The sequence below is a fragment of the Rhincodon typus genome, chromosome 24 (genome assembly GCF_021869965.1).
Source record: "Rhincodon typus isolate 14 chromosome 24, sRhiTyp1.1, whole genome shotgun sequence".
Taxonomy (NCBI): Eukaryota; Metazoa; Chordata; class Chondrichthyes; order Orectolobiformes; family Rhincodontidae; genus Rhincodon; species Rhincodon typus.
Genome location: NC_063355.1, coordinates 12,831,148 through 12,856,611, shown reverse-complemented (window position 1 = coordinate 12,856,611; position 25,464 = coordinate 12,831,148). Strand labels below are relative to the sequence as shown.

The following is a 25,464-nucleotide window of genomic DNA, read 5'->3' as shown; positions in this document are numbered from 1 at the left end:
CAAATGTTATTCCTTTGTTCAAGAAAGGGAATAGGGATAATCCTAGGAATTACAGACCAGTCATTCTACTTCCATGTGGGCAAATTATTGGAGAGGATTCTGAGAGATAGTATTTATGTTTATTTGGAAAAGCACAGTTTGATTAGAAATAGTCAGCATGGCTTTGTGAGGGGCAGGTCATGCCTCACAAGCCTTGTTGAATTCTTTGAGGATGTGACAAAACACATTGATGAAGGTAGAGCAGTGGACGTGGTGTGTATGGATTTTAGCAAGGCATTTCATAAGGTTTCCCATGGTAGGGTCATTCAGAACATAAGGAGGCATGGGATTCAGGGAAATTTGGCTGTCTGGATACAGGATTGGCTGTCCAATAGAAGACAGAGGGTGGTAGTAGATGGAAAGTATTCAGCTTGGAGCTCGGTGACCAGTGGTGTTCCACAGGGATCTGTTCTGGGACCTCTGCTCTTTGTGTTCTTTATAAATGACTTGGATGAGGAAGTGGAAGGATGGGTTAGTAAGTTTGCCGATGACACAAAGGTTGGTGGAATTGTGGATAGTGTGAAGGGCTGTTGTAGTTGCACCGGGACATTGACAGGATGCAGAGCTGGGCAAAGATGCAGCAGATGGAATTCAACCCAGAAAAGTGTGAAGTGATTCATTTTGGAAGGTTGAATTTGAATGCAGAATACAGGGTTAATGGCAGGATTCTTCGCAGAGGGATCTTGGAGTCCACGTCCATAGATTCCTCAAAGTTGCCTCCCAAGTTGATGGGGTTGTTAAGAAGGTGTATGGTGTAAAGGCTTTCATTGGCAGGGGAATTGAGTTTAAGAACCGTAAGGTTACACTGCAGCTTTATAAAACTCTGGTTAGACCACACTTGGAATATTGTGTTCAGTTCTGGTCACCTCATTATAAGAAGAATGTGGAAGGTTTAGAGAGGGTGCAGAGGAGATTTACCAGGATGCTGCCTGGAATGGAGGGCAGGTCTTATGAGAAAAGGTTGAGGGAGCCAGGGCTTTTCTCATTGGAGCGAAGATGGATGAGAGGTGACTTGATAGAGGTGTACAAGGTGATGAGACGCATAGATAGAGTGGATAGCCAGAGACTTTTTCCCAGGTTGGAAATGGCCATCTCGAGAGGGCGTATTTTAAGGTGATTGAAGGAAGATATAGGGGAGAAGTCAGAAGTCGGTTCTTTATACAGAGAGTGGTGGGTGTGTGGAATGCGCTGCCGGGGGTGGTAGTGGAGTTAGATATGTTAGGGATATTCAAACGATAGGCACATGGATGATAGTAAAATGTAGGGTATGCAGAGTAGTTTGATCTTAGAGTAGGATAATAGGTCGGCACAACATCGTGGACTGAAGGGCCTGTACTGTGCTGTACTGTTCTATGTTCTATAATGCGTCAGGGTTAATCATTTGGATGGTCAACACCTGAATAAGTTGTTACAGTTTCGTTTTATTAACATTCCTCCATGGACCATCATTCAGAACACATGAAATCACTCCTTCCTAGAGACAAAGAAAATCTGTGGAGCCACAGAACAATGCATGCGTTTGAAAGTCATCCCCCCTGTACGTGAAGTGCTGTGAGACATTTCTGAGCAATTGACGAAACATGAGTGAATGCGAGTCTCCGGCCCTTGCTCACATTTTTTTTGTCCACAGAAAAGGAGGACCAGTTCTGGATTGAGATAATTGATGACCCTAGAGAGGGGCTTTCCTTGTGATCTCATCGTCGACCTGTGAGCATTGAGCAAGGTTGGGAATGTTTGCTGTCATCTCTTGCGCGACTGTCGCCTTGTACTTTTCTGGGAGTTTGAACAGAAAGGGTGCAGCTCCCTAACTTTTGGAGTGGGGCGGGAGATACGTTGTTGCACAACTTTAAATGAACTCACTCCTTAAGGTTTCCAGGCACCTCGAGAAATGTTGAAGGAAATGGAGAGGGGTGTAATGTTTATAAATCAATTGCATAGCCAGCCAGCTAGCACTCGGGGCTAGTAAACAAGGATGACTCGGAGTTGCTTTAAATAGGCTGTGAGGAGGCAGGACTGAACTCCTCTGCTACTCGGGCTATGGCTAAACTTGGTCAGCTCACGTAAGAGGGGCCTGATCCTCTCTAGGGGCACGTCAGATTCCTTTCAATTGCTCATAGATCAGATTAAACAGATGACAACTGGCGATTGCCTCAACTCCAGCAAACTAGAAGAAGTATAAAGCCCGGGGCACACGACAGGGAGAGGGTCAGAGGAGACTTTCTGGAGGGTCTAGGTAGAAGCAGCGATGGCTGAGAGTCAGGTCCCATTTTCCTGCCAGATGCCTGGGAGGCACAGGAGTAGCAGGGACCCTTTCCGAGAGCCGGCCTTATCTTCTCGCTTCCTGGACGATGAGTTCGGCATGCCAACTTTTTCCGAGCACTTCACGGCCGACTGGCCGGACTGGGCGAGACCCAGGCTCACCTCCACTTGGCCGGGGCCCCTGAGATCATCCTTTAACGGGGCGGCTCGGGACTCTGCGGGTATCTACGGCCCGGCGCCTCCTCATTACACGGCTCGTTACACCGGCTACCCCGAGGCCAAGAACCCGCCCAGCATCAACCCGGGGGAACCCTGGAAGGTGTGCGTTAACGTGAAGAGCTTCGCCCCCGAGGAGCTGACCATCAAAACCAAGGATGGGTTCGTGGAGATATCGGGTAGGCCGGGGTGGGGTGTAAAGTAGGGGGTGGTGAGGGAATGTTGTACCGAAGCAGAGGTCACACAGAGGCTGAGTGAAGGTCAGTCAGAGGGACACGTCTGTCTTGTGTGGGGGCCCTCTCACCCCTCAAACCACTCCACTCAAGGAGGCGAGGGTGCATCAGAGCACAACAGAGTGAGGGGGAGGGGGGGGCTAGATAAATAAAAATAAGTCAGCTATCATTCCTTCATTCCTCACCTCTCTGCAAAAACTTGCCGAGTCTTGTTATATAAATCATGGGGTAGAATGCTGGACAAACTCGTCGAATTACAGATTCCAATTCCAATCGTAGATTTCTATGAGTTTGTCGAGCGTACGGGGCGCTGAAATAGATCGGAATAAATCCGTTCAAATTACTTAGTCCCCCACCTCTCCACCAAGACTTGCTGAGCCCTGTTATTATAAAACATGGTGCGGGGAGGAAGGGGGTGGGGGGTGGGGGGGAAATGTTGGACAACTTCATAGTATCAATGACTCAAATTCAAATCATAGCTTCTGTGATTCTCTGAGTTTATCCAGCGTTTGGTGTGTGTGTGTGTGTGACCCACTCCCATGTTTTATGTAACAGGACAGCATGTTTTACTGAAGTTAATTCCATGGTCTCAACATGTACGAAATTGCGCAAAAGGATTTTGTTTTTCTCACTGGGTTATTTTGGGTTTTGAATAAATTTAAACCAGGAGACTAGACAATGTTAAAATAGCCGTTTTTGATGCTGATGCGGACTGTTCTATAGTTGTTTTGCGGAAAACACAAGGGGTATGGTGATATAAGGGGAAATACTAATGTAATTGCTTTTAAGAGATGTGTGTATTGCCAATAGAATTCTACACTTAAAAAGTGGCTGATGTTTTCGAAGCTGAGCTATTTGGATTGAGGTATGGATCCTGTTCCAGGATTCAGGGACTACAGATAAGCAACAGTCTTAGACCTCGAGAGACATTACAGAGACCATGTAGGAGAGACACAGTTCGCTAACTGACGGTAAAATCCACCGCGAATGAACAAGACCCTGGCAAATCTGAAATTCTCGATCTTGAACAGGTTCCTGTCTGAGGCAAATTAAATGTAAGATATTGTGCCGTTTGATTTTCTTTCCTGACCTTTCCCCTTTGCATCGTTCTAGGAAAACACGAAGAAAAACAAGAAGAAGGAGGAATCGTTTCGAAAAACTTCACCAAAAAAATCCAGTAAGTAGTAGAAGGGATAGACTAACCAGAAGGGGGAAAGTGTGTGAATTTTAAAAGAAGCTGTTTAATCAGCTCGGGGAAGCGTTCGTAGTTTTCATATTTTTTAAAGTGCGCAACTTTAATGTTCACTCGTGGGTCTTATGGTATAAAACTGAGCAGGCGATGCCAAGAAACAGCGTTCATAAACTTGTGGGGGATTCCTTGCTTGCTGGAGGAAAGGCGAACGCCTTATTTGGTGATAGAATCGCGCTGACTTTAACAATAGGTTTTCGCGGTGCCCCACAGCAGAACGGAAACCAGATTCTCAAGTTTGTGTCAAAACTGGGCGATCATGCATTTTTTTGCACTCGCCCCTCCCCCGTCTGTTTGACTGCTATTGTCAAAATGCTGCTGGGTGACAGTCTGGGGGACCTAGGGTGCTAGCCAGAGGGCTTAAAGATCGCTGTCTAGTCCCCAGTTCCTCTTCTCGTTGACAATGCTAATGATTCCCGCATCCATCTTGGCACTTGAGGCTGGGCTGAAGTTTATTTGATGGTACGTAATTCAACTATTCACTACTTCAAATGAAAACGTTATCCAGTTTATTTTAAAGATACTGATGCCTTTGGTAAAATGGCAACAGAGCTAATGTGAACACAAAAAATGCAGTTACTTATGCATGGTAAAGCTTTGGAGTCAAAGGTAAAAGTACAGTGGCCATTGTGCTACTAGACCGTAGGATGGATCTATGTCCTTAGAGAGAAAGAAAGACAAGTGGTGGTAGTTTAACCTGAGGGTCACTACGCCCTAAGCGAGGGGACAAATTGAGAAGGAGAATCTTCATGGTAAGATCAGCTGGTTCGGAAATGGTGCTGATTCCGTCACTCTGCATTGCAAACTAGCTGGCCAGACAATCCAGCTGATCAATCGCTAAAGTTTAAGGTAATGAGGTAACGAAATAAAAACGAGAATTGCTGGAGACAACTGAAATGTTGGGCACAATTTTAAGACTGTGCCAGTGTATGGGTTTTCATTGAGTTAAAACCTCACATGTTAACCCTTGTTTCTCTCTCAAATTCTACAAAACCTGCAAAATAGTTCCAACATTTTCTGTTCTTATTTTTATTTCACATTTCCAGTATCTGCATATTTTGTTTTTCTCTTTGGAGAATGATCTATGTTTAATGCAAGTTAAAAATATTTGTAATTGTAACATACAAACAAACATTATGAATATTTTATTTTTATATCCTTGAAACAAATACTTTTTGTCACAATTGAAATCCTTCAGACATAAGGGATACATCAACTGAATCAAACTTTGAAGATTAGAAACAAAAATAGTAGGCAATTACGAATCCATTTAAACACATAGAGACTTTTCCTTTCAAATTTATATTTGATACACATGTTTATGACTTTCCTGCAAATGATGAACAAAGCAAATATTCAATCAGACAATTGCATATTTAAACAATCAAAATAAGTGATTCTCACTTATTCTCGTCTGAGACATGTCAGAGAAATTAAAACAATTAATTTTAACTTTAAGCAATAAGTCAGTATATCTATCCTGAATGATGCCATGCACATGAAGTACAGTTTTGCTTTTAATTGCAATTTACATCTTCATATTTTTTCTAAATAACACAAAGTTGTCAAATTTTTTCTCACTAACACAATGTTCCTTTAACAAAATATATTATTCTTCACAGTTTTCATGGATAAATAATGAACTACCATTATATTATATGAGAACAGATTCAATTTATAAGGCATTAGGCAGACTTTGTACAATTAATTGGCTGCCACCAGGAATCTTTATAATAAATGCTTTCACTTAAAGGTTTGTTTCTTAATGAATAACATTTATTATCGGGAAATTGTCTATGAAAGAGTTATAGAGTCATTATATCACAGAAGGAAGTCATTCGAACAAACAGGTCGATGCTGGCTCTCAATAAAACAATCTACTCAGTCCCATTTTGGCATTATATAACCATAGCTCAGCATGTTTGTTTCTCTCACATACCTATTCAAATTGCTTTAAAAAACCATTCATCGTCTCCATTTTCACTACCTTCATAGCCTGGGAGTTCCAAAACATTTACCTTCGCTGCATAAAGATATTCTTCCTCAGAACCCTTGTATCTGTCTTGTCCTCAAGTCTATGTCCTCTAATTCTTGTATCATCATCTCATGGGTACAGCTTTTCTTTGTCTACTTTATCTTAATTTGTCTTAATTATGTACATCTCTATTAAATCTCCCCTCAGCCTCCTTTACCCAAAGAAAAAAACCTTCTAACTAAATTCCCTCCTTGTTGGAACCATCTGGAAATACTCCTCTGCATCATCTCAAAGATTTTAACATCTTAAACTATGGTGACCACAACTGGACAGAATACTCCAGTTGTGACCTAACTAATACTTTACATAGCATTCAGCAAAACCTCTGCTTTTATGTCAGTGTCTCTACTTATGAAGCTCAAAATCCCATATGTTTTGCTAACTACTCAATATATCCTTCCACCTTCAAAGACCTGTGCAGATATTTCTGTTCTTGTACACCTTTCAGAGTGTGCCATTGCCTCTTCCTTTTCCTTCTGTTAAAATGCATCATCTCATACTTTTTTCATTAAATTCCATCTGCCACTTGTAGGCACATTCTGTCGGCCTATCTACACCCTGTTACGGTCAATGGTATCATTCTCTCTGTTTGCCATATATCCGATTTTGGTATCATCAGCAAATTTTGAACATTTGCTCTGTATTGAAATATCCAAGTCATGTATATTGATCATATACTGAAGGATGAAAAACAACTATTCAGTACAGCTCACTATTTCCATCCTTAAGCAAATCTTTTACCCAATTGACACCGAGCCACCAATTCCATTAGCCTCAATGTTGTACACCAGCACTGAATGTCAGACCTTGTCAGTGCTTTCTAAAAATCCAACATTGGTAATCTCTATTGTATTACTTTCATCAATCTTCTCTGTTACTTCAAAATGTTCAATTAGTCAAATATGATTGAATTCCCCCCTGGCTATTTGTAATTAACTTAAAACTCTCCAAACCCTTTTTAATTTTTCCCCATTTCTAAAACCTTGCCCACCACTGATGTTAAACTGAATTGCCTGTGGTTATCAGGAATGTCCTTATACTCTTTCTTTTGTTACATTTGTCACTTTCCCGAATCTATGGATGATTGAAATAATATTACAATATCTCCACTATCTCTACTTCCCATTTTCCTTCAGCAACCTAGGATGCCAGACATCTGTGCTCAGTGTATTATCCACTCGAAGTATGGTCAGCCTTTTCAGTATATCCTGCCTAACAATCTTAATGTCTAGCATATACACTTTTACTGATATTCAGTCAGCATTCTCTTCATTAGTAAAACCTTTAGGTAGCATTCATTAAGTATTCTATATTTTCTCTGTGTCTCTAAGAACATACCATCTCTTTGTCCCCAAGATGTCTCAACTCACCTTTTACTACCTAATTACTATCAGTGGAAAATTTTCGGGCTGCTTTTCCTGTTGACTACCAGTCTTTTCTCACATTCTGTCTTTGCCAGTCTTATTTTCCTCTTCACTTCTGCTCTCAAATTATATTTTGCCTGGTCCTAATTGAAGAATTCACCTGATATGCATCCACTACTTTCTTTCTATATTTTATCATATGACCCATCTCCCTTGTCATTTGAGGACTCCTGGCTTTGGATCTCCCATCTCTCACCCTTGTTAGAATATACCTAGACTATACATGCAACAGTTTTTCTCTAGAGATCGCTTATTGTTTTTTCAAAGCTTTTACTGTTAAACTTTGGTTCCAATTCATCCTGGCTAGATCCATTCTCATCTCGTTGAATTTAGCCCTCTAATTTGGAAATTTTGCTTTATATTGTTACTTGGTCTCCTCGGTTGCTAATCTAACTTTATGATGTTATGATCAGTCTTTCTCAAGTGCTTGCCCACAGCCACTTGGTCTATCTCATTCCCCAAAATCAAATCTTCCTGAAGAAGAAAGTACTCTGAAACGAATTTCAGAAACTCTCTTTCTGTTTCTCTTTATTCCAAACTAAATATCACCACTCTGGTTCTTGTTCATCTCTGTGATTTCACTTGCAGACTTGCTTCTGTATCTCTTGCTCATTGCCTGATGGTGTTCAGCATACCCCCAATAGTGTGATCATATCTTCTTTTCTGCTCAGATCTAATCAAATGGATTTTATCCATGCTTCATCAAAGACTCTCTGTCTTTTCACAGTGTCTTCCCTAATCCATTACTGTGTCCCCATGTGCCTTTGTTCTGTTTGGAACAGTTTCTACCTATGAGTATTAAGGGTCTGGTCCTCACTATTTTTAAGCCCCATTTCCATTGATGCTGCTACACTATATTCCTATAAGCCTATTTGTCCTTGTAGCTCACCAACTTTAATCGCCACACTTTGTGTGTTTGCGTACGTACATTCAAATGTTGTCTCTGTAATTCTTGCAGGCCTTTCTTAACCTGCTTCTTTCTGATTTTTTTTTATCAAGACTAGCAGGCATATTTTTAAGGTGAGAGGAGAAAGATTTTTTAAAAGATGAAGGGCAGTTTTTCTTTACACAGAGTGGTTTGAGTGTGGAATGAACTTCCAGAGGAAGTGGTGCACGTGGGTACAGTTACAGCATTTAAAAGACATTTAGATAAGTACATGTTTGGAGGGATATGGGCTAAGCACAGGCAGGTGGGACTAGTTTTATTTTGGGATTATGGTCGCATGAACTGGTTGGACTGAAGGGTCTGTTTTCATGCTGTATAACTCTATGGCATGAGTAAGGGAAATCAAAAGTTACAGGGAAAGTACAGGAAAGTGGACATGAGGAATGATCGATCACCTATGATCCTACTGAATGGCGAAGCAGGTTCAAGGGTCCGAGTGACTTACTCCTGTTCCTATTTCTTCTGGCCTTTATGGTCTCCTGATCTTATAGCATGTTGTGTGGAAGGAATGAACTTTTGTGGACTGAATGGATCTTTCTAATTCCCTGTTTGCCTACATTAACAATGTGGGCACTGCAGTTTTAACTTTGAAAGCTCCACAAAAGCTGTTAACACCAAATGTCGATCCCATGCTGTTGTTTGTGAATTGTAGCCATCTATAACCAACTGACACTTAACACAGTAAAAACATGAAAACCTTCTATTAGCAGCCAGGTCATCAGCTCAGTCAGTGGATTCAAACAACTGTTCGATTATTGACTTTACCTCAAGCAGTAGGTCAAGGACATTAAGCATCAAGTCAACAAACCTTATTAAAGAAGTTCTGTCACAGAGTAAAAAATCGGTTAGAATAGATAAAGACACCTGCTATTCACTCTATCTATACCCCTCGTTATTTCATAAACCTCAATAAGGTCACCTATTAACCTTCTACATTCCAGCAGAAAAAGTCTCAGTCTATTCAGCTTCTCCTTATAACTCAAACCTTCCATTCCTGGCAACATCCTGGTAAATCTCTTCTGAACCCTCTGCAGCTTAATAATATCCTTTCTATAATGGAGACCTGAACTCACCAAGAATCTATCCATCTCAGCCTCAAAAATACACAGGAATTATTAATATTACTGTTAACATTCATGATGATTATTTACTTAACCCTTTACAGGCTCTTGTTTTGTCTCCTTTCTATGTTTTGCTTCTTCCTTTGTCCTCTATTTACCTGGTACCACTCTGCCATTTCCGTTCTGCTCTTCCTGGTCTCCTCCTCCATTTCACTTTCCAGATATCTCTGATTCCATTTGGTTCTAGGAGTTTCTTCTTCAGTTCTCTGACTGAAGCCACATCCTTGGCAATCATTTCTCAAGCTAAAGCAAACTGCTGATTTAATTTTATTACAGATGGGGTGAGGAATCCTGTCTGAGTCTACCTCAGTCAGAACAGGGATTAAACTCCATTCTGCTGGCATTAACAAAATCCACATACCAGCTATCTAATCCACTGAGCTAACTCACACCTCTCTAGGATCTAACAAGAGAGAAGTCCTCATATCTTTGCCAGCTCTCAACTAGAACCATTCAAAATGAATCTCGTTTCCCTGCTTTCTCTCTGTACACCTGTATCACCATTTACTTTGGGTACTTAGCAATCCCTTAAAAAAAAACTCCCTATAGCCATGCATTCTGTTCTGCTATTATTGTTCAAAGACGTTTCTCCTAAATTTATCTGTGATGTTTTTGAACTTAACACCATTCAGTTCTACCTCCAAGTACAGGAAATAGTACTTACCTACTCAGCTTATTATATTTCTGCATCTTCTTGAAAGCCTCAGTTCAGTTCCCTCTTGGCAATCTCTGCTACAGTTTAAATTGTAGCTGCGTCACAAGTCTGTCCTCATCTCCAAAGTTTCTCATCCCTGATATTCTCCATGTGAATCTTGGGATTACTTATTTGGAGCATACTGTACACGTATGGTGTCTGTGGCAGTGGTGTCAAGAACAGGCAGCTGAGGCCCCCAGAGAGTGAGCTAAGTGGAGGACTCAACAAAGACTGTTGAACTCTTAACTTTATTCTTTTGTTTTTCTAGTTTATATTAAGAAGAAATTTAATGTTAACTGTTGTCTTATTTCTTTATTTTTCTACTAATTCTATGAAGGTAATGCTTAACCTTTTAACTTAGGTACAAAATAGTAAAAGAAACAAAGGTAAGCATTCCCTAAGTGTTTTGTACCTAGTTAATTTGTACCTATGTGTGTGCCATGTGTGGTGTCATACAATACTTTTTGCTGCACTCTTGTACTTCTGTACTTGATTACATGTGACAATACAATTTAATCTAAAAAAGTATATCCGTTTGGACGTGTCAACTTCCAAATGCAATCAGCGATCAATCAAAATGGAATTAATTGAACTTAGTGGGACTGGTTTTAAGATGAGAGTGAATTAAACATAGAGATATTTGAGAATGTGATGGCCTAGTGATATTATTGCTGGACTGTTGATCCAGAGACACAGATAATGATCTGTGCACCTGAGTTTGAATCCCAGCATGGCAGATGGTGGAATTTGAATTCAATTAAAAAAAAAACTGAATTAAGAGTCTAATGCTGACCATGAATCCATTGCCAATTGTCAGAAGAGCCCATCTGGGGCACTAATGTTCTTTAGGGAAGGAAACTGCCATCCTTACCCGGTCTGGCCTACATGTGACTCCAGACCCACAGCAATGTCATTGGCTACTAAAATAGTTGGCAAACAAACTTCCCATAAAGGCTTGTACAGGTGCCAATAATACAGGTTTGCATAGAATCAGCAATGGCAAACTCTGCTCTGTGTATTACTTTGACTGATGTGAGGCTGTTAAACAAGATTGAAGTTTATGAAATAAATAGGAATTTAGCTGATTCATCATTTGGAAGGAGAAAGTTCCTCAGCATTTTATTCTGGATCACTTGTCTCCCCCTGTTTTCAGCCAGTGTTATAAAATTTGATTATGATGCCCAGTTGAGTTGGATAATGTAGATTAATGGCTCACAAAGGGATTTAGATCAATCAATTGCATTGTCTAAGGAAGAGCAGATGGATGTTAATTTAGATATGAGTATAAGTTGTTTTGAAACATGTGCAATGTGAAAGGGTTTGTTCTGGCAAAAGTTGAATGGATTTGGATGTGACACTAATCAATGCACCAAGCATCCAGTGATCATGAAGCTGCTAGCCCTGAAGTTAATGAGATACCGGACAGCATTCCAATATAAATGGTAATTATTCTCCTGGCCACATTTAAAGGAAAGACATTAACTTGTAGAGGCCCTTTCAGGAACACAACGTGTACTATACAGCAAATGCAGTCTTTTTCAAAGTGCACTCACTCTGTTGTCAGAAATGCTCCACCAAGAATTTCACAAATAGCAATGTTACAATGAACAGATAATAACCTGTTTTTGTGACATTGATGGAGTGATAAATACTGGCAAGGACACCATGGAAAGCTCCGCTATAATTTCTGAAGAAGGGTCCAGACCCGAAACGTCAGCTTTCCTGCTCCTGTGAAGCTGCCTGGCCTGCTGTGTTCATCCAGCTCCACACTGTGTTATCTCTGACTCCAGCATCCGCAGTTCTTACTATCTCTGATGGAGAGCTCCCCTGCTCTTTTTTGAAATACTGTCATAAAAACTTTTACAGCTCTCTGAGAAAGCAATTAGAGCCTTGACTTAATATCTCATCTAAAAGATAGTACCTCCTGACAGTGCAGCATTCCCACAGTTCTGTACTGGACTGTCAGCCTGGATTTCTCATTCAGAGGTGAGTTTACAACCAAGTGAGCCACGGCTGACACTTTTAGCACCTTTCTTTTTCACACTGGGCAGCAAATTCCTCCCAAAAGCCCACAATTCTCAGCTCCATCTGTAATGACTACGTTTGTTACTGTGTATGTGAATAACTTCATTCTGAAGACCTCCATGCTTAAAAATAAACTTTTAAAACTTTCTGCCTCAGGAAAGTGGATTTGTTTTATTTTCTTCTGGAACTGCCAGCAGTCAGAAGGTTAACACACTGGTAGTGTGTTCTTTTTGGGTTGCCATGGGTATCAAAAACTTTCTTGCATTAAATCACTGATTCATTTTCATTTCTCAATAAGTACATATGCAGCAGTTGTTTGCAAAGAATAGCCTGGAAATTCCATAGGATTCTCCTTGTATCCCACAGCAATTATCTGATGAGATTGTTTGCCCCAACCCCCAACAAACTGGCAGGAAACAAAAGAACCACAAGATTTCAAATCCAACGTGCTTGTCATATTTTCAGCAGCAATATTATCAGCTTACTTTTAACTTGGAGTGAAACAATGAAGTCTTGTTACATTTGTCACTTTAATGAGTTTATGACATTAAAAGCAAGTATTACACAGTAAAATTTATTGTTATTTAGCACCCTGCCAACCAGAATATTCCCCCAAGTAGGATTCTGGATAATCCAAGATGGAGGATGGGAGAAAATTGTGGCTGTAAGATCTGCTCCTTTTTTGGGGTTTTTTCAGTATTGGAACTGATTTCTTTTTTTTGGAGCTGTAATTACTGTTTTATAAGCTGTTGCATTGTTTTGGGGAAGGCATCTGGATGGGTAAATGAATAGGAAGAGTTTGGAGGGATATGGGTGAAATGCTGGCAAATGGGACGTAATTAATGCAAGATATCTGGTCGGTGTGGACGAGTTGGACCAAAGGGTCTGTTTCATCCTCTACATCTCTATGACTCCACAACCGGAATTTCTGATTTTCCTGCTAGGCATCACTGTTACTATGTATAATATTAATGTTGTCAGTAGGAAGCCATGGTAAAGGAAGTGACTGAAGATTAAAATATTTTTCTCTTAATGCTTACAGTAAAGTGTTACAGGTGGAGAGGTTCTGTAGTTGCAGCGTATATCAAAAAGTGCTTTTGTTTAATTTCTACTATCATCACAAGCTGCAATGGGATAACTGACATGTTGATTGACTGGTATCACCAAGATAGCATGACCATTACTGTATCACTATTTCTGCATTTCAGGTCAATGACTTACAATTCTAATTCATAGGGAAGGTGATGGCCTAGTGTTATTATCACTAGACAATTAATCCAGGGATCCAGAATATTCTGGGAACCCGGGTTCAAATCCCACCACAGCAGATGGCGGAATTTGAATTCAATAAAAAGTCGTCTGGAATGAAGAGTCTAATGATGACTATGAATCCAATGTTGATTGTTGTTAAAAGCCCATCTGGTTCATTAATGCCCTTCAGGGAAGGAAACTGCCATCTGGCCTACATGTGACTTTAGACTCGTAGCAATGTGGTTGACCCTTAAATTAGGGATGGACAATAAATGTTGGCCTCGGCAGGGACACCCTCATCCATGAATGAATAAAAAAAAATTCAAGTGCGGAAACAATTCTAGTTCTTGTGAAGAATTTACATAAAATGTTCGCTGCTTATTTCTCCACAGCTGCTGCCTGACTTGATAAGTGTTTCCAGCATCTCCTATTTTTCTTCCAGATTTTCAGCATCTGTACTGTTTTGCTCTTTATTTCTAATAGCAGTTGATCAATCAACTTGCTCACTGCTGGGTGCTGTTACAAGACCAGACACAGACTTGGTCTTTCCATCTCATTATTTTAACTTTGCTGAAGATATTTTTGCATGACAAATGTATTTTTTAAGTTGAATCTGCTACATTTCTAACATGCCTCCACTATTATAAATGGCATTGCATAAAACACAAGTGAAACACAACAAAATTATGTTGTTATGGAGGTTAGTTAGCTCAGTTGGCTGGTTTGTAATGCGTGGTAATGCCAACTGCACCAGCTGAGGTTACCTAGGAGTACTCTCCTTCTCAACTTCTCCCCTCACCTGAGGTGTGATAAACCACCATCAATCATCTCTCTCTCCAATGAAAGAGTGAGATGAAGGCAACTTAACCTTTCTATTCATATGTGTTGGACGTAAAACTGAAGTGCCGAACTAGGTCAGGATTGCAGAATTTGGTGTGAAAGCTTTTTGCTCAATATTATGTCATTCTCTGCCTCTCTAGGTTACCCATCGAAGTTGACCCCGTGACAGTTTTTGCATCCTTGTCTCCTGAAGGAGTCTTAATTATTGAAGCTCCCCCTGTAAGACCACCTTGCTATTTCTATGGTGATGACAGCATGAGCATTGATGCAGAAGAAAATGGATTGAGAGGCCAAGAACAGATTGTTTCTTAATCCTAGCCAACCAGGAGATCTCCTGTCAAAATTTGCCAAAAAAGGGTTTCAGAAGAATCAACAAGAACTGTATATAAATCATTGTTTGTTTACTTTGATACTTCTAGATAGTCTTACAGAAGATATTGATCTGTTTTGGTCTATTTTGTATATGAGAAGAAGGCTGTACATTGATTGTTGGATTTGTTTTGCACAATAGCATATATTTTATATGCTAGATATAGTAGAGTGGTTCAATATTGATTCTCCTTTAATTGTTGATTTTTGAATAAAAGTTAGGTTGAAAAATATTTTTCCTCTTGATAACTTCTGTCATTCATTTAAATTTATTGACATGAAGCAAGGGAACGGGTAGTGATCTGGGTCAGATTATAGATGGATGTTTGGGCTCTAATCCCAACTGATCGAATGAAAGCCTCCACTGCTTATGCTTGTAAATATTTTACAAGTGCAGTTTGGACTGTTTGAATAAAGGTTCTAGTGAGCATAAATCTAGAGATCAGAACCATCCTTAAAGATAGCATTAATTGGTCCTAATTTCGATAAGGGTGGACTTTCTTGCAATAAATCACACTGGTGCAAAAGGGATTGCCCTGGGACTGGGGACATCTAAAAAGAGCCATTAACCATCCCAAGGCAACTGTTTTCACAAAGGCATAATCATACACAAATGGACCCTGCATAAAACCGATAAAAGTTTTAGCCAAAAAGGTAGATTTTAAGGAGAGGAAAGTAAAAAAAGTTTAAGGTGGGATTCCCAGAGTGTGCGGCCTCGATGTCTGAAGGCTCAATCTGGGCACTTTAATTTTAAAGTATTACTACAAGTGATTTTGTGGTCAGAACACTGATGCTTCCTCACACCATCTGCACACACAACTAGAAAACATTTTTTGGTGACTTAGTGTAGAATCATAAAATCCCTAAAGTGTGGAAGCAGGCCATGTGGCCCATTGAGTCCAGACCAACCCTCCAAAGAGCACCCACCCAGGCCTACTCCTCTACCCTGTCACTGCGTTTCCCATGGCTAACATACCCAGCCTGCACATCCCTGGACACTATGGGCAAATTAGCATAGCCAATCCACCTAACCTGCACACTTTAGACTGTGATAGGAAACCGGAGCACACAGAGGAGCCTCACGCAGACATGGGGAGACAAACTCCACATCAGTATACTGATGCTGTAGAGCAAAAGTCTTGTATTCCTGATGCTACGTATATAAAACAAAGAGGAAGTGGAAGATCGAGACAGAGAGAGAAAATCTGCTCATTGTTTATGAGGTAGAATAACACAGGAACAACATTCCTTGAGATTCATTTATTGGATAACACAGATGATAGATAATAGGTTTGAAGGAGATGGTGAAAAGATGGTCAGACTGGTATGAGATCACAATTTAATGATCCTATTTTGGTTCAAATCTGGCATAAAATGGACAAAAGTATTTGCAGTGAACATGTAGACACTTTCATTTCTAATGTCTCTCAGCAGTACTCTGATTCTTTATTTAAGACATTTTAGAATACAATGTACAATCCTGGTCACCCTGCTATAGGAATGTTGTTGTTATCTAGAAAGAGAACAAGAAAAAAAAATACAAGCATGTTGCTGGGACTGAAGAGTTTGTTTTATAAGGAAAGGCTAGATAGGCTGGGACTTCTACGCTTCAGTATGAGGGGTTGAGGAATGACCTTATAAAGGTTTATAAAATTATGAGGGACATAGATAAGGTGAATAGCCAAGGGTACAGGAGTCCAAAGCTAGAGGGTATAGGTTTAAGGTGAGAGAGGAAAGATTTAAAAGGGATCCAGTGGGCAATTCTTTTCATGCAGAGAGTGATGCATGTATGGAATGAGCTGCCAGAAGAAGTGACAGGTGTGGGTACAGTTACAACATTTAAAAGATATTTGGATGGGTACATGAATAGGAAAGATTTAGAGGGATATGGGCCAAATGCAGGCAAATGGAACTAGTTCAGTTTAGGATACCTGGTTGGCATTGACAAGTTGGACCGAAGGGTCTGTTTCCATGCTGTATGATTCTATATGAAGTTCAACCCAGGGTATGGAACTCCGTATCATAGTTGAAATCAATAGCGGAGATGTATTTAAGGAGAAATCACATAAGCACATGAGAGAGAAAGGAACAGAAGCATATGTCATTTAGGGTTGGATGAAAAATGGTCAGAAAGCATTCATGCAAAATTTGAAATATTGGCACTAGTCCTTTTGGATCTGTTTCTATGCTGTAATTAACTGCTTTGTAACTTTGTAAAATCCTGTATTGGAAGCTAGAAAAATATCACTAAACTGGGTAAAAAAAAAAGCCACAGAATTCTACACATTTATGATCTAGTGAAAGCTGGGGAAAGCACAGGTTTACTGACACTGGCTGAGGACTGGATTGAATTTGACTATACAGCATCTGCGATTGGAAAGTCTGTCTACAGTCACCATGAACTTTATGAAAAGAAAGAGGCAACTTTGGCGTGGTGGATGTTTACGGATGTCCTTGAAAACACATGAGATGATGACTCAAAAAGTAAATGCTGCATTTCAAGATAACAAGGTGTAGAGCTGGATGAACACAGCAGGCCAAGCAGCATCATAGGAGCAGGAAAGCTGACGTTTCGGGCCTAGACCCTTCTTCACCTTGTTATCTCAGATTCTCCAGCATCTGCAGTTCCTACTATCTCTGCTGCATTTCAAGGCCTGGACATACAAAACAGCTTGGATCCGGTCACAGGTTTTCTCTTCAGAGAGAACACCAGTGAAAGATTTGTTTTTAAATGTGCGGTATAAAAGGTCAAACTGACAGCTGGGGACTTGGCACTGGGAGTAAACAGAGATGAGTGACAGTCAGTGTAACGGTACATCTACATATTGCTGAATCCTTCGCAAAATCATGACCAGTGCAGGGGGAATGGATTGCTGACAGGAATACAAAGCAGTGACATAACTGAAGGGGTTTAAACTCTGAAGTCTAAAAGAGAGGGCAGTCAAAAGAGTCACCATGTTAAAGCACCTGAAATTTTAAGTGGCAGCAGGTAACTCCAGAATATTTCTTCAAAATAGGCCTGTACAGTAAGGAAAAGAGAGATACGTTTAAATAATGGAAAGGGATTTTAAATTGACAGCTGGAAGACCGTCTTTATTCAAAGAATGCTTTGAATAAATTGCAGGAGGCACAAAAATAAAAAGGCCATTAAAAACAGGGTCAATGTTAAAATGAAAGGTCTGGAGGAATGGAGGGACAAGTCTTAATGGAGCAAATAGAAGGTCTGTGTCCTTGTGTTTTGAATTGGCAGAGTGAGACTCAGACAATTTACAACTTATCCAAATGGCTGACTCAGATTACTGCTTGGAATCCGTTTAATATATCTAAGGTTCTTGAGTAGATTTCTGAGGGATTTTATGTGAGGTTTCCATCCAGGCACTGAATCCAGTGTACTTTCTGCCAATAATTACAGATGGCAATGGTATAAAAAACTGAAACGAATGTACATAATATTCATCAACACCCAATGACATAATTCAAAACACAGCAACATTTTTGGCATTAGAAATCTGGTTTTATTTAATGAATAGTGGTCCACCCTGTATTTTTTTTTAGTTTAGCTTTGTTACTCCAATCAAAAAAGTCCGTCTTACTGAATCCTGCAAAGTTGGCATGAATACCATTCCCTGGTTGAGTGCTGGATCTGGTAGTTAGAAGAAGGGCAACAGAACCCTGGATTGAATTTTGCACCTCCTTCTCAATTCAGTGTCATCTAGCAATGCAGTCAAAGGGGACCACAAGCAAATTATACCATATGTTTGTGGGGGCTTATAATTGTGCAGAGCATTGGTAAAACCACACAGTGTCCATTTTTGATCCTTTCTAAAGGAAAAATCTACCTGCCAGATTCACCCAGATTGGTTCCTGGTATGAAAGGGTTGATCTACAAGGGAAAATGAAGTATTATATTCTCTGGAGTTTAGAACAATGGAATATAATCTTATTGAAATGAATAACATTATTCAGTGGTTTCACAGGAGAGATGTGGACAGGCTGTTTCATTTTGGCTAGAGAGTCTAAAACTAGGAATTGTAACCTTAGGTTAAGAGCCCAGCCATTTAGAACAGAGGTGAGGAGAAATGTCTTTACTCAGATGGTTGTGAACCTTTGGAATTTTCTATCTCAGAGAATCCTGAATACCCAGTCTTTAAGCATGTGCAGGACTGAGATCAATAGATTTTTGTCTTTAAGAGAATCAAGGAATGTGGGGATAGGTTAGGAAAATGGCTACAACAGTTCGTCCATGATCATTGTAAGTGGTGAAGTAGACTTGATGGACTCCTGTATGATTGGCTCTTGTTTTTATTTCTCAGTAGATTCCACGTCAACTTGGGAACTGTCTTTCCTGGTATTCTCATCCCTCAGTGTTGGAACCCTGCCAGTTTTCCTATAGATCTACTGTCTTCCAACCTGCAGACCAGGCAGGTTGCTGAGTACTGTGGTGGCTCTGAGTCAACAGGCTGTCCTAGGATCAATGGAGCCAGACTTGGCCACCATTCTCATAGTGTCCATTCAGTCAATCACCCCTTAGCTAATAACTACCCTCCTCTTTCACTATTTTCTCCCCCTTGCTCATATCTTAGGCCCTCTTGTGGTGCAGTACCGGTGCCCCTAGCCCTGAAAGGCCCAGCTTCAAGTCCCACCTGCTCCAGAGGTATGTAATAACGTCTCTGAACAGGTTGATTCGAAAAATAGCTTAAATTTAAAAAAAAATTACAGCACCATTTCATAAGGCAACTCAAAATAATGATAACAAGCAAGCAGTCCAGAGTAAGGCACCTCTGAACAGATAATTTATGAGCTTTGAGTTGGATACTAAATAATCTCTTTGATCTCTGGGTCTATCCACCATTGCACATATCTTTAGCATCATCACAATACTTTAACTGTATTTACATACAATATAAATAGAACAATAACTATAATTACACTGATGTGTAGGGGTGTTCCAGTGCTTAATGTTTTTCTATCAGTAACTTAACCTGTTTGACGAAGAACACCCAAAAAACGCCTCTGCTAAATGTAAATGGGAAAGCATTCACTAGGAATACACTTTAAGGATTCAAGTGATAATACCTTGCAGCATTTCAGACTCTAGTTGAAGCTGATGTGAGGTTTTGTATTCCAGCCTGAAGTTGAGACTATGGATTTCAAAGTCAAGAGAGATGGAGAAATGACCAGTGGAAAATGAAAGCTTGTGGGAATTCTTATGATTTTGTTCTTTGCAATTCAATGTATTGCATCTAAGTCTCAATTTTAGTACAGTACAATCCAATGGATGAGGAGCTTTGTGTAAAGTTGTCAGCAGCTCCCATGTGAGTGGATGGCATCTGGAATGTACTGCCTGAGAATGGGGTCAAGGCACCTTCAATTAAGGCATTCAAGAGGGAATTGGATAATTATCTTAAAAGGAAGAGTGTAGGGCTCAGGGAGAAGGTGGGAGAGTTGGACTCAGTGATTCGCTCCTCTGAAGAATCAGTGAAGATACAACAGGCCAAATGTCCCCCTTCTGTGCTTTAACAATTCTGTGATTCTGTGAAGTCAAGATAAATAAAGACCAGGAGAGAGATAGTGGCAACTGCCGATGCTGGAGAATCTGAGATAACAAGGTGTAGAGCTGGATGAACACAGCAGGCCAAGCAGCATCAGACGAGCAGGAAGGCTGACGTTTCGGGTCTAGACCCTTCTTCAGAAATGGACAAGAAGGGTCTAGACCCGAAATGTCAGCTTTCCTGCTCCTCTGATGCTGCTTGGCCTGCTGTGTTCATCCAGCTCTACACCTTGTTATCTATTAAAGATCAGGAGAGCTTTGTGGTGTTTGTATTGAGGTGCTTTATATCTTAATCTATTCCAGATCAATGCAGAGATTAGTCTAGTTCTAAATTCAAACAGTTTATTGACAGACCTTTAAATGTCTTAGAACTTGCAGTATGCAATGTAGTCTCTGTAGGGAGCTCTGGGGCTTTCTAGAATCTTCTGTATGTCTGTGGAGCCAGCCCATGGACTCTCAAGCTCCACCCCAGAGGCTTGAGCCAACAAGCACCAGTGCAAAGATCAGTGAGCAGGTCAATACAATCAAATACAGATCAATTCCATTGATTACTATCACCTATTTCACACAATTATGTAAAGTCAAAATATATCTCTTCATGGAATGTTGAGAAAACTGGAACTTAGAAAACCAGGCACCGAAACTCAATTGTGATGTTGCCATAACTAATTCTAGTCCCGTCATCCATGTAGTACAGGCTATTTTTTAACCATGTAAAGCATCCAGGGCTGAAACATCTGCTAAAAATAACTTCAGTGTTTAATGGCAACGCAAGTAAATTTAGCATGTTAACCGTGACTAAGCAATTTGATCTCTGTGGCCTACAATGAACCTCTGAACACATGGAGCAAGAAAGACAATCTGGCACTTTAAACTACACAAAGAGAAACTATTGGCTCAATCAAATATAAAGGCAAAGGAGTGCAGATTCTGAAGATCTGAAATAAAACCAGAAGAAACTCAGCAAGTCTGGCAGCATGTGTGGAGAGAAAGCAGAGTCAAATTATTGAACCCAGTGGCCCTTCTTCAGGACTGGAATAGACTCAGTTTTACGTTTCTTTGGAAAACTTTTATTTGTATTGGGTTTTTTGGAAGGTTTCTCACCTTGAGGCCTAGCGAGTTCTCTCACTGCATCTTACCAAACTCACCTCATTAACGACCTACTATACCCATATGGCATCTTGATTACCCCATGGTAACACACGCCATTTTTAAAAGACCATTGCGCGCATGGACAACTACTGTCAGGCCGGAGCTACCCTGCTCAGTTGAGGATATTTGCCCCAGAACATGGCAGACATGGGGAATTTGACACCTTGTTTACTAAGTTGTGCTTGGCAGGCTGGTACACAGGCGGGATATTCCTCTTTCTCCAGGACTAGCAGAGCAGACCATGAGACCGGACCACACCAGCCCGGGATGAAGTTGCCACCCAGGTTAAACCAGTCTCAGCTGTCTGCAGGAATGCCTCATACTATAGCCTAGCACATGGGGAGATGATGGCCTAGTGGTATTATCCCTGGACTGTTAATCCAGAGACCCAGGTAATGTTCTGAGGAACAAAAGGGCGGCATGGTGGCTCAGTGGTTAACACTGCTGCCTCACAGTGCCAGGGACCTGGGTTTGATTCCACCCTCGGGCAACTGTCTGTGTGGAGTTTGCACCTTCTCCCTCTGTCTGCGTGGGTTTCCTCTGGTGCTCCAGTTTCCTCCCACAGTCCAAAGATGTGAAGGTTAGGTGGATGGTCATGCTAAATTGTCCCATAGTGTTCAGGGATGTGTAGATTTGGGGGGTGGGTCTGGGTGGGATGCTCTGAGTGTCTATTGGGACTTGTTGGGCCAAAGGACCTGTTTCCACACTGCAGGGATTCTATGAAAAACAGAAGTTGCTGGGAGCTCAGAGGAAGGGTGACCGGACCCGAAACATTAACTCTGACTTTTTCTTCACAGACGCTGCCAGATCTGCTGAGCTTCCGGCAAATTCTGTTTATGTTCCTGATTTACAGCAGCCGCAGTTCTTTCGGTTTTTATTTAATGTCCTAAGGACCAGGTTCAAATCCTGCCAGGGCAGATGGTGGAAGTTTGAACTTTATAAAAAGAATCTGGAATTTAGACGCTAATGAATACATTGTCGATTGTCAGAAAAATCCCATCTGTTTCACTAATGGAAACCGCCCAACTCACCTGTTCTGGCCTACATGTGACTCCAGGCACACAACAGTGTGGTTGATGCTTAACTGCCCTCTGGGCCTTTGGGGATGTACAATTACTGCTGACCTAGCCAGCAATACCATTACCCCATGAATGAATAAAAAAAAACTATACGAAGAAGGTTAATAACCTTCTCCACTCTGTTAGCCTAAGTGCCACCAACTTCTCTCTGATAGCTCACGCTGTATCACTGCTACTGTACCGACATCCAGCCAAGACTCTACCATTCACACTATCACCTGTAACACCTTCTTCACTTACCTTTACCCACCTCGACACCATTAAACCTGAAGGCCCAGTGCTCACTTTCTCTAGTCAACTCCTCACATACACTGACAGTAATAGCTGTGCCACCCACTTCCATCTCCCACAAAACCTGTCTCTGTCTCATTCCAATATAAACTCACTTCCTTTCACCCTTATGCGTGTTGAACTCAAAAACCAGTTGATAAGAACATGGCATAAAACCCTTCAATGCTACTCATCAATTCAGCTTTTCCCTGGATTGTTTTAAACAACCTGGTTAGACAAGTTGTAGCCTGGAGTAGGTGGATCTTGAACCTAGACATTCTGGTCCAGGGGTAGGGACACTACCAGTGTGCCACAAGACCCCCTTCACCTTTTCCTGTCCATTCTTGGCATGTTGGGTGTCTCCTGCAAAGTTAGCAGTAATTGTCCAAATTCCTTTGAAAAGGCAATGGTGTTCTGGCATTATTTCAGTGCATGTTTGCAGTGGTATATAGAGTCATACAGCACAGAAACAGACCCTTTGGCCCAACTCATCCATGCTGAACAGGTATTCCAAACTTAACTAATCCCATTTGCTTGCATTTTGTCCATATCCCCTCTAAACCTTTCCTATTCGTGTACATGTACAAAAGTCTTTTAAATGTTGCAATTGTAAATGTCTATACCACCTCTTTTGGCAGCTTATTTCATTCATACACCGCCCTTCTGTGTGAAAGGTTTCCCCCTCAGATCCCTTTTAAATCTTTCCCCTCTCACCTTAAGCCTATACTGTCTAGTTTTGGAATCCCCTACACTGGGTAAAAAAGACCTTGGCTATTCACCTCATCTATGCCCCTTATGATTTTACAAACCTCCATATGGTTACCCGTCAGCCTCCGAAGCTCCAGGGTTAAAAAGTCCCAGCCTATTCAGCACCCACCGCCGCTTGTAACTAAGATTTTCTAGGTCATTTCAGGAGACAGTCAATAGCCAACCACCTGGTTTGGAACTGGAGTCACACGTAGTCTGAATTGGGTAAGGACGCCAGGCTTTCTGCCATGAACGACATCACAAGATTTGTTTTGCCAGGCTCTGAGGAAAATAAATTGAGCTGTTGATTTTGAGCTGTGAAAGATCACATTCTGCACCAAAGTGCATTGCAATTTACATGTAAAAAAGCCTCTGAGCTACTTTTATATCTCAGAGGGACAGCATAATGACAGTATTCAGTTGCTTTAGATTGACATTTTAAGACATTCATTCAGATGGAAAATACTTCATCTGGTACTTTACTTTTCCAAAGTGAAAGGCTAGACAATGCACTAGATAGCTACCAATAGATAAAGGAGTAAGCCTCAATTTGCATTCACTATAAGCTTTTATGAGGCTCACTGAACGCAGGTTGCAATGTTTATAAAGCAGCCAAAGGTGAAAGATACAAAATAATAGTTACTAAATATCATTCAAGATATCCCATCAAATCAGTTATTTGTTTCTCCTATAAAGGTACCACAAACACAGGATCACAAATATTTCGCAAATTTGTTAATGACTATCTCAATGGCTTAGGATGTCTGGAAATATCAAGGTAAAAATTGAGCAAAGTTAATTAAGTTCTGTTCAAGGAAAGGGAAGTGCAACACTTTTTGGGGGAGGGGAGTCTGGGTGAAGCAGTTAAGAATATATTTATCATATAATAAAAGATGGTACATCTTCTAACAGAAATGTTTACCATGATGTGGAGGTGCCGGTGTTGGACTGGGGTGGACAAGGTCAAAAATTCACACAATACCAGGTTATAGCCCATCACGTTTATTTTGCTGACACCTAAAGAAGGCGCAATACTCTGAAAGCTTGTGTCTTCAAATAAGTCTGTTGGACTATAACCTGGTGTCATGCGGAAAATGTTTACAACACAGAATGAAACCCATCAGCTCATTGTGTCCATGATAACCTGATAATGCTTTCTGGTCCATTTCCACTATTTTGCACTTGCTGCAGAGCTCTGAAGGTTATAGCACCTCAAGTACAAATATAAATATTTTCAAATTCCAGTCAGTGTTCCTGCCTTTACCTCCATTCGGGCTGTGAGTTTGAACAGCTATGACTTTCTGGATGAACCCATTACTCCTTATCTTTCTCTCTATTCCTTCTACCAATTACTTTAAACCTGTGCTCCCTAGTCATTGGCCTCTTTGCTCCTTTCTATCCCCTCTGTCTAGGCCCTCATAATTTAACATATCTTTATTAAATCTCACCATAGGTCGTTCTGCTGTTGTGTTAGGTGGATGTCTCAGGATTTTGACCTTGGAATCTTGAAGGAACTGCAATATATTTTCAAGTCAGAATGACATGAAGAGAAACTTGCAGTGGTACTATTTCCATAAACGTGGTGCCCTTTTCATTCTAGTTAGTCAAGTGGAGGGCAATGGCCCAGTGGTATTATCAACAGACTGTTAATCCAGAGACCCAGGTAATGTTCTGGGGACCCGGGTTCGAATCCTGCCACAGCATCTGGTGGAATTTGAATTCAATAAATATCTAGAATTAAGGATCTAATGATGACCGTGAATCCATTGTTAATTGTCGGGAAAAACCCCTCTGGTTCACTAATGTCCTCTAGGGAAGGAAACTGCCATCCTTACCTGGTATGGCCTACGTGTGACTCCAGACCCACAGGATCGTGGTTGACTCTTACCTGCCCTCTGGGCAATAAATGCTGGCCGAGCCAATGTCCTCATCCTGTGAATGAATAAATAAAAAGTAGAGGTTGC

At 40.8% G+C, this 25,464-nt stretch overlaps 1 protein-coding gene across 1 annotated transcript; it reads left to right on the top strand.

Annotated features, from left to right (window-relative positions):
• The first annotated feature begins 2,019 nt into the window (after positions 1–2,019).
• On the top strand, positions 2,020–14,934 carry hspb8 (heat shock protein b8). Its single transcript, XM_020525166.2, has 3 exons — positions 2,020–2,693; positions 3,861–3,924; positions 14,473–14,934. Exons 1-3 carry the CDS (start codon positions 2,285–2,287, stop codon positions 14,642–14,644), a joined length of 645 nt encoding a protein of 214 aa, XP_020380755.1. The 5' UTR covers positions 2,020–2,284; the 3' UTR covers positions 14,645–14,934.
• The last annotated feature ends 10,530 nt before the right edge of the window (positions 14,935–25,464 follow it).

Bases quoted from the DNA above. Each gene is read 5' to 3' on its own strand.
- hspb8 (XM_020525166.2), top strand. From the start codon at position 2,285: ATGGCTGAGAGTCAGGTCCCATTTTCCTGCCAGATGCCTGGGAGGCAC. The intron at 2,694-3,860 runs GTAGGCCGGGGT...GCATCGTTCTAG, and splicing joins TGGGTTCGTGGAGATATCGG to GAAAACACGAAGAAAAACAA. The intron at 3,925-14,472 runs GTAAGTAGTAGA...CTGCCTCTCTAG, and splicing joins AACTTCACCAAAAAAATCCA to GTTACCCATCGAAGTTGACC.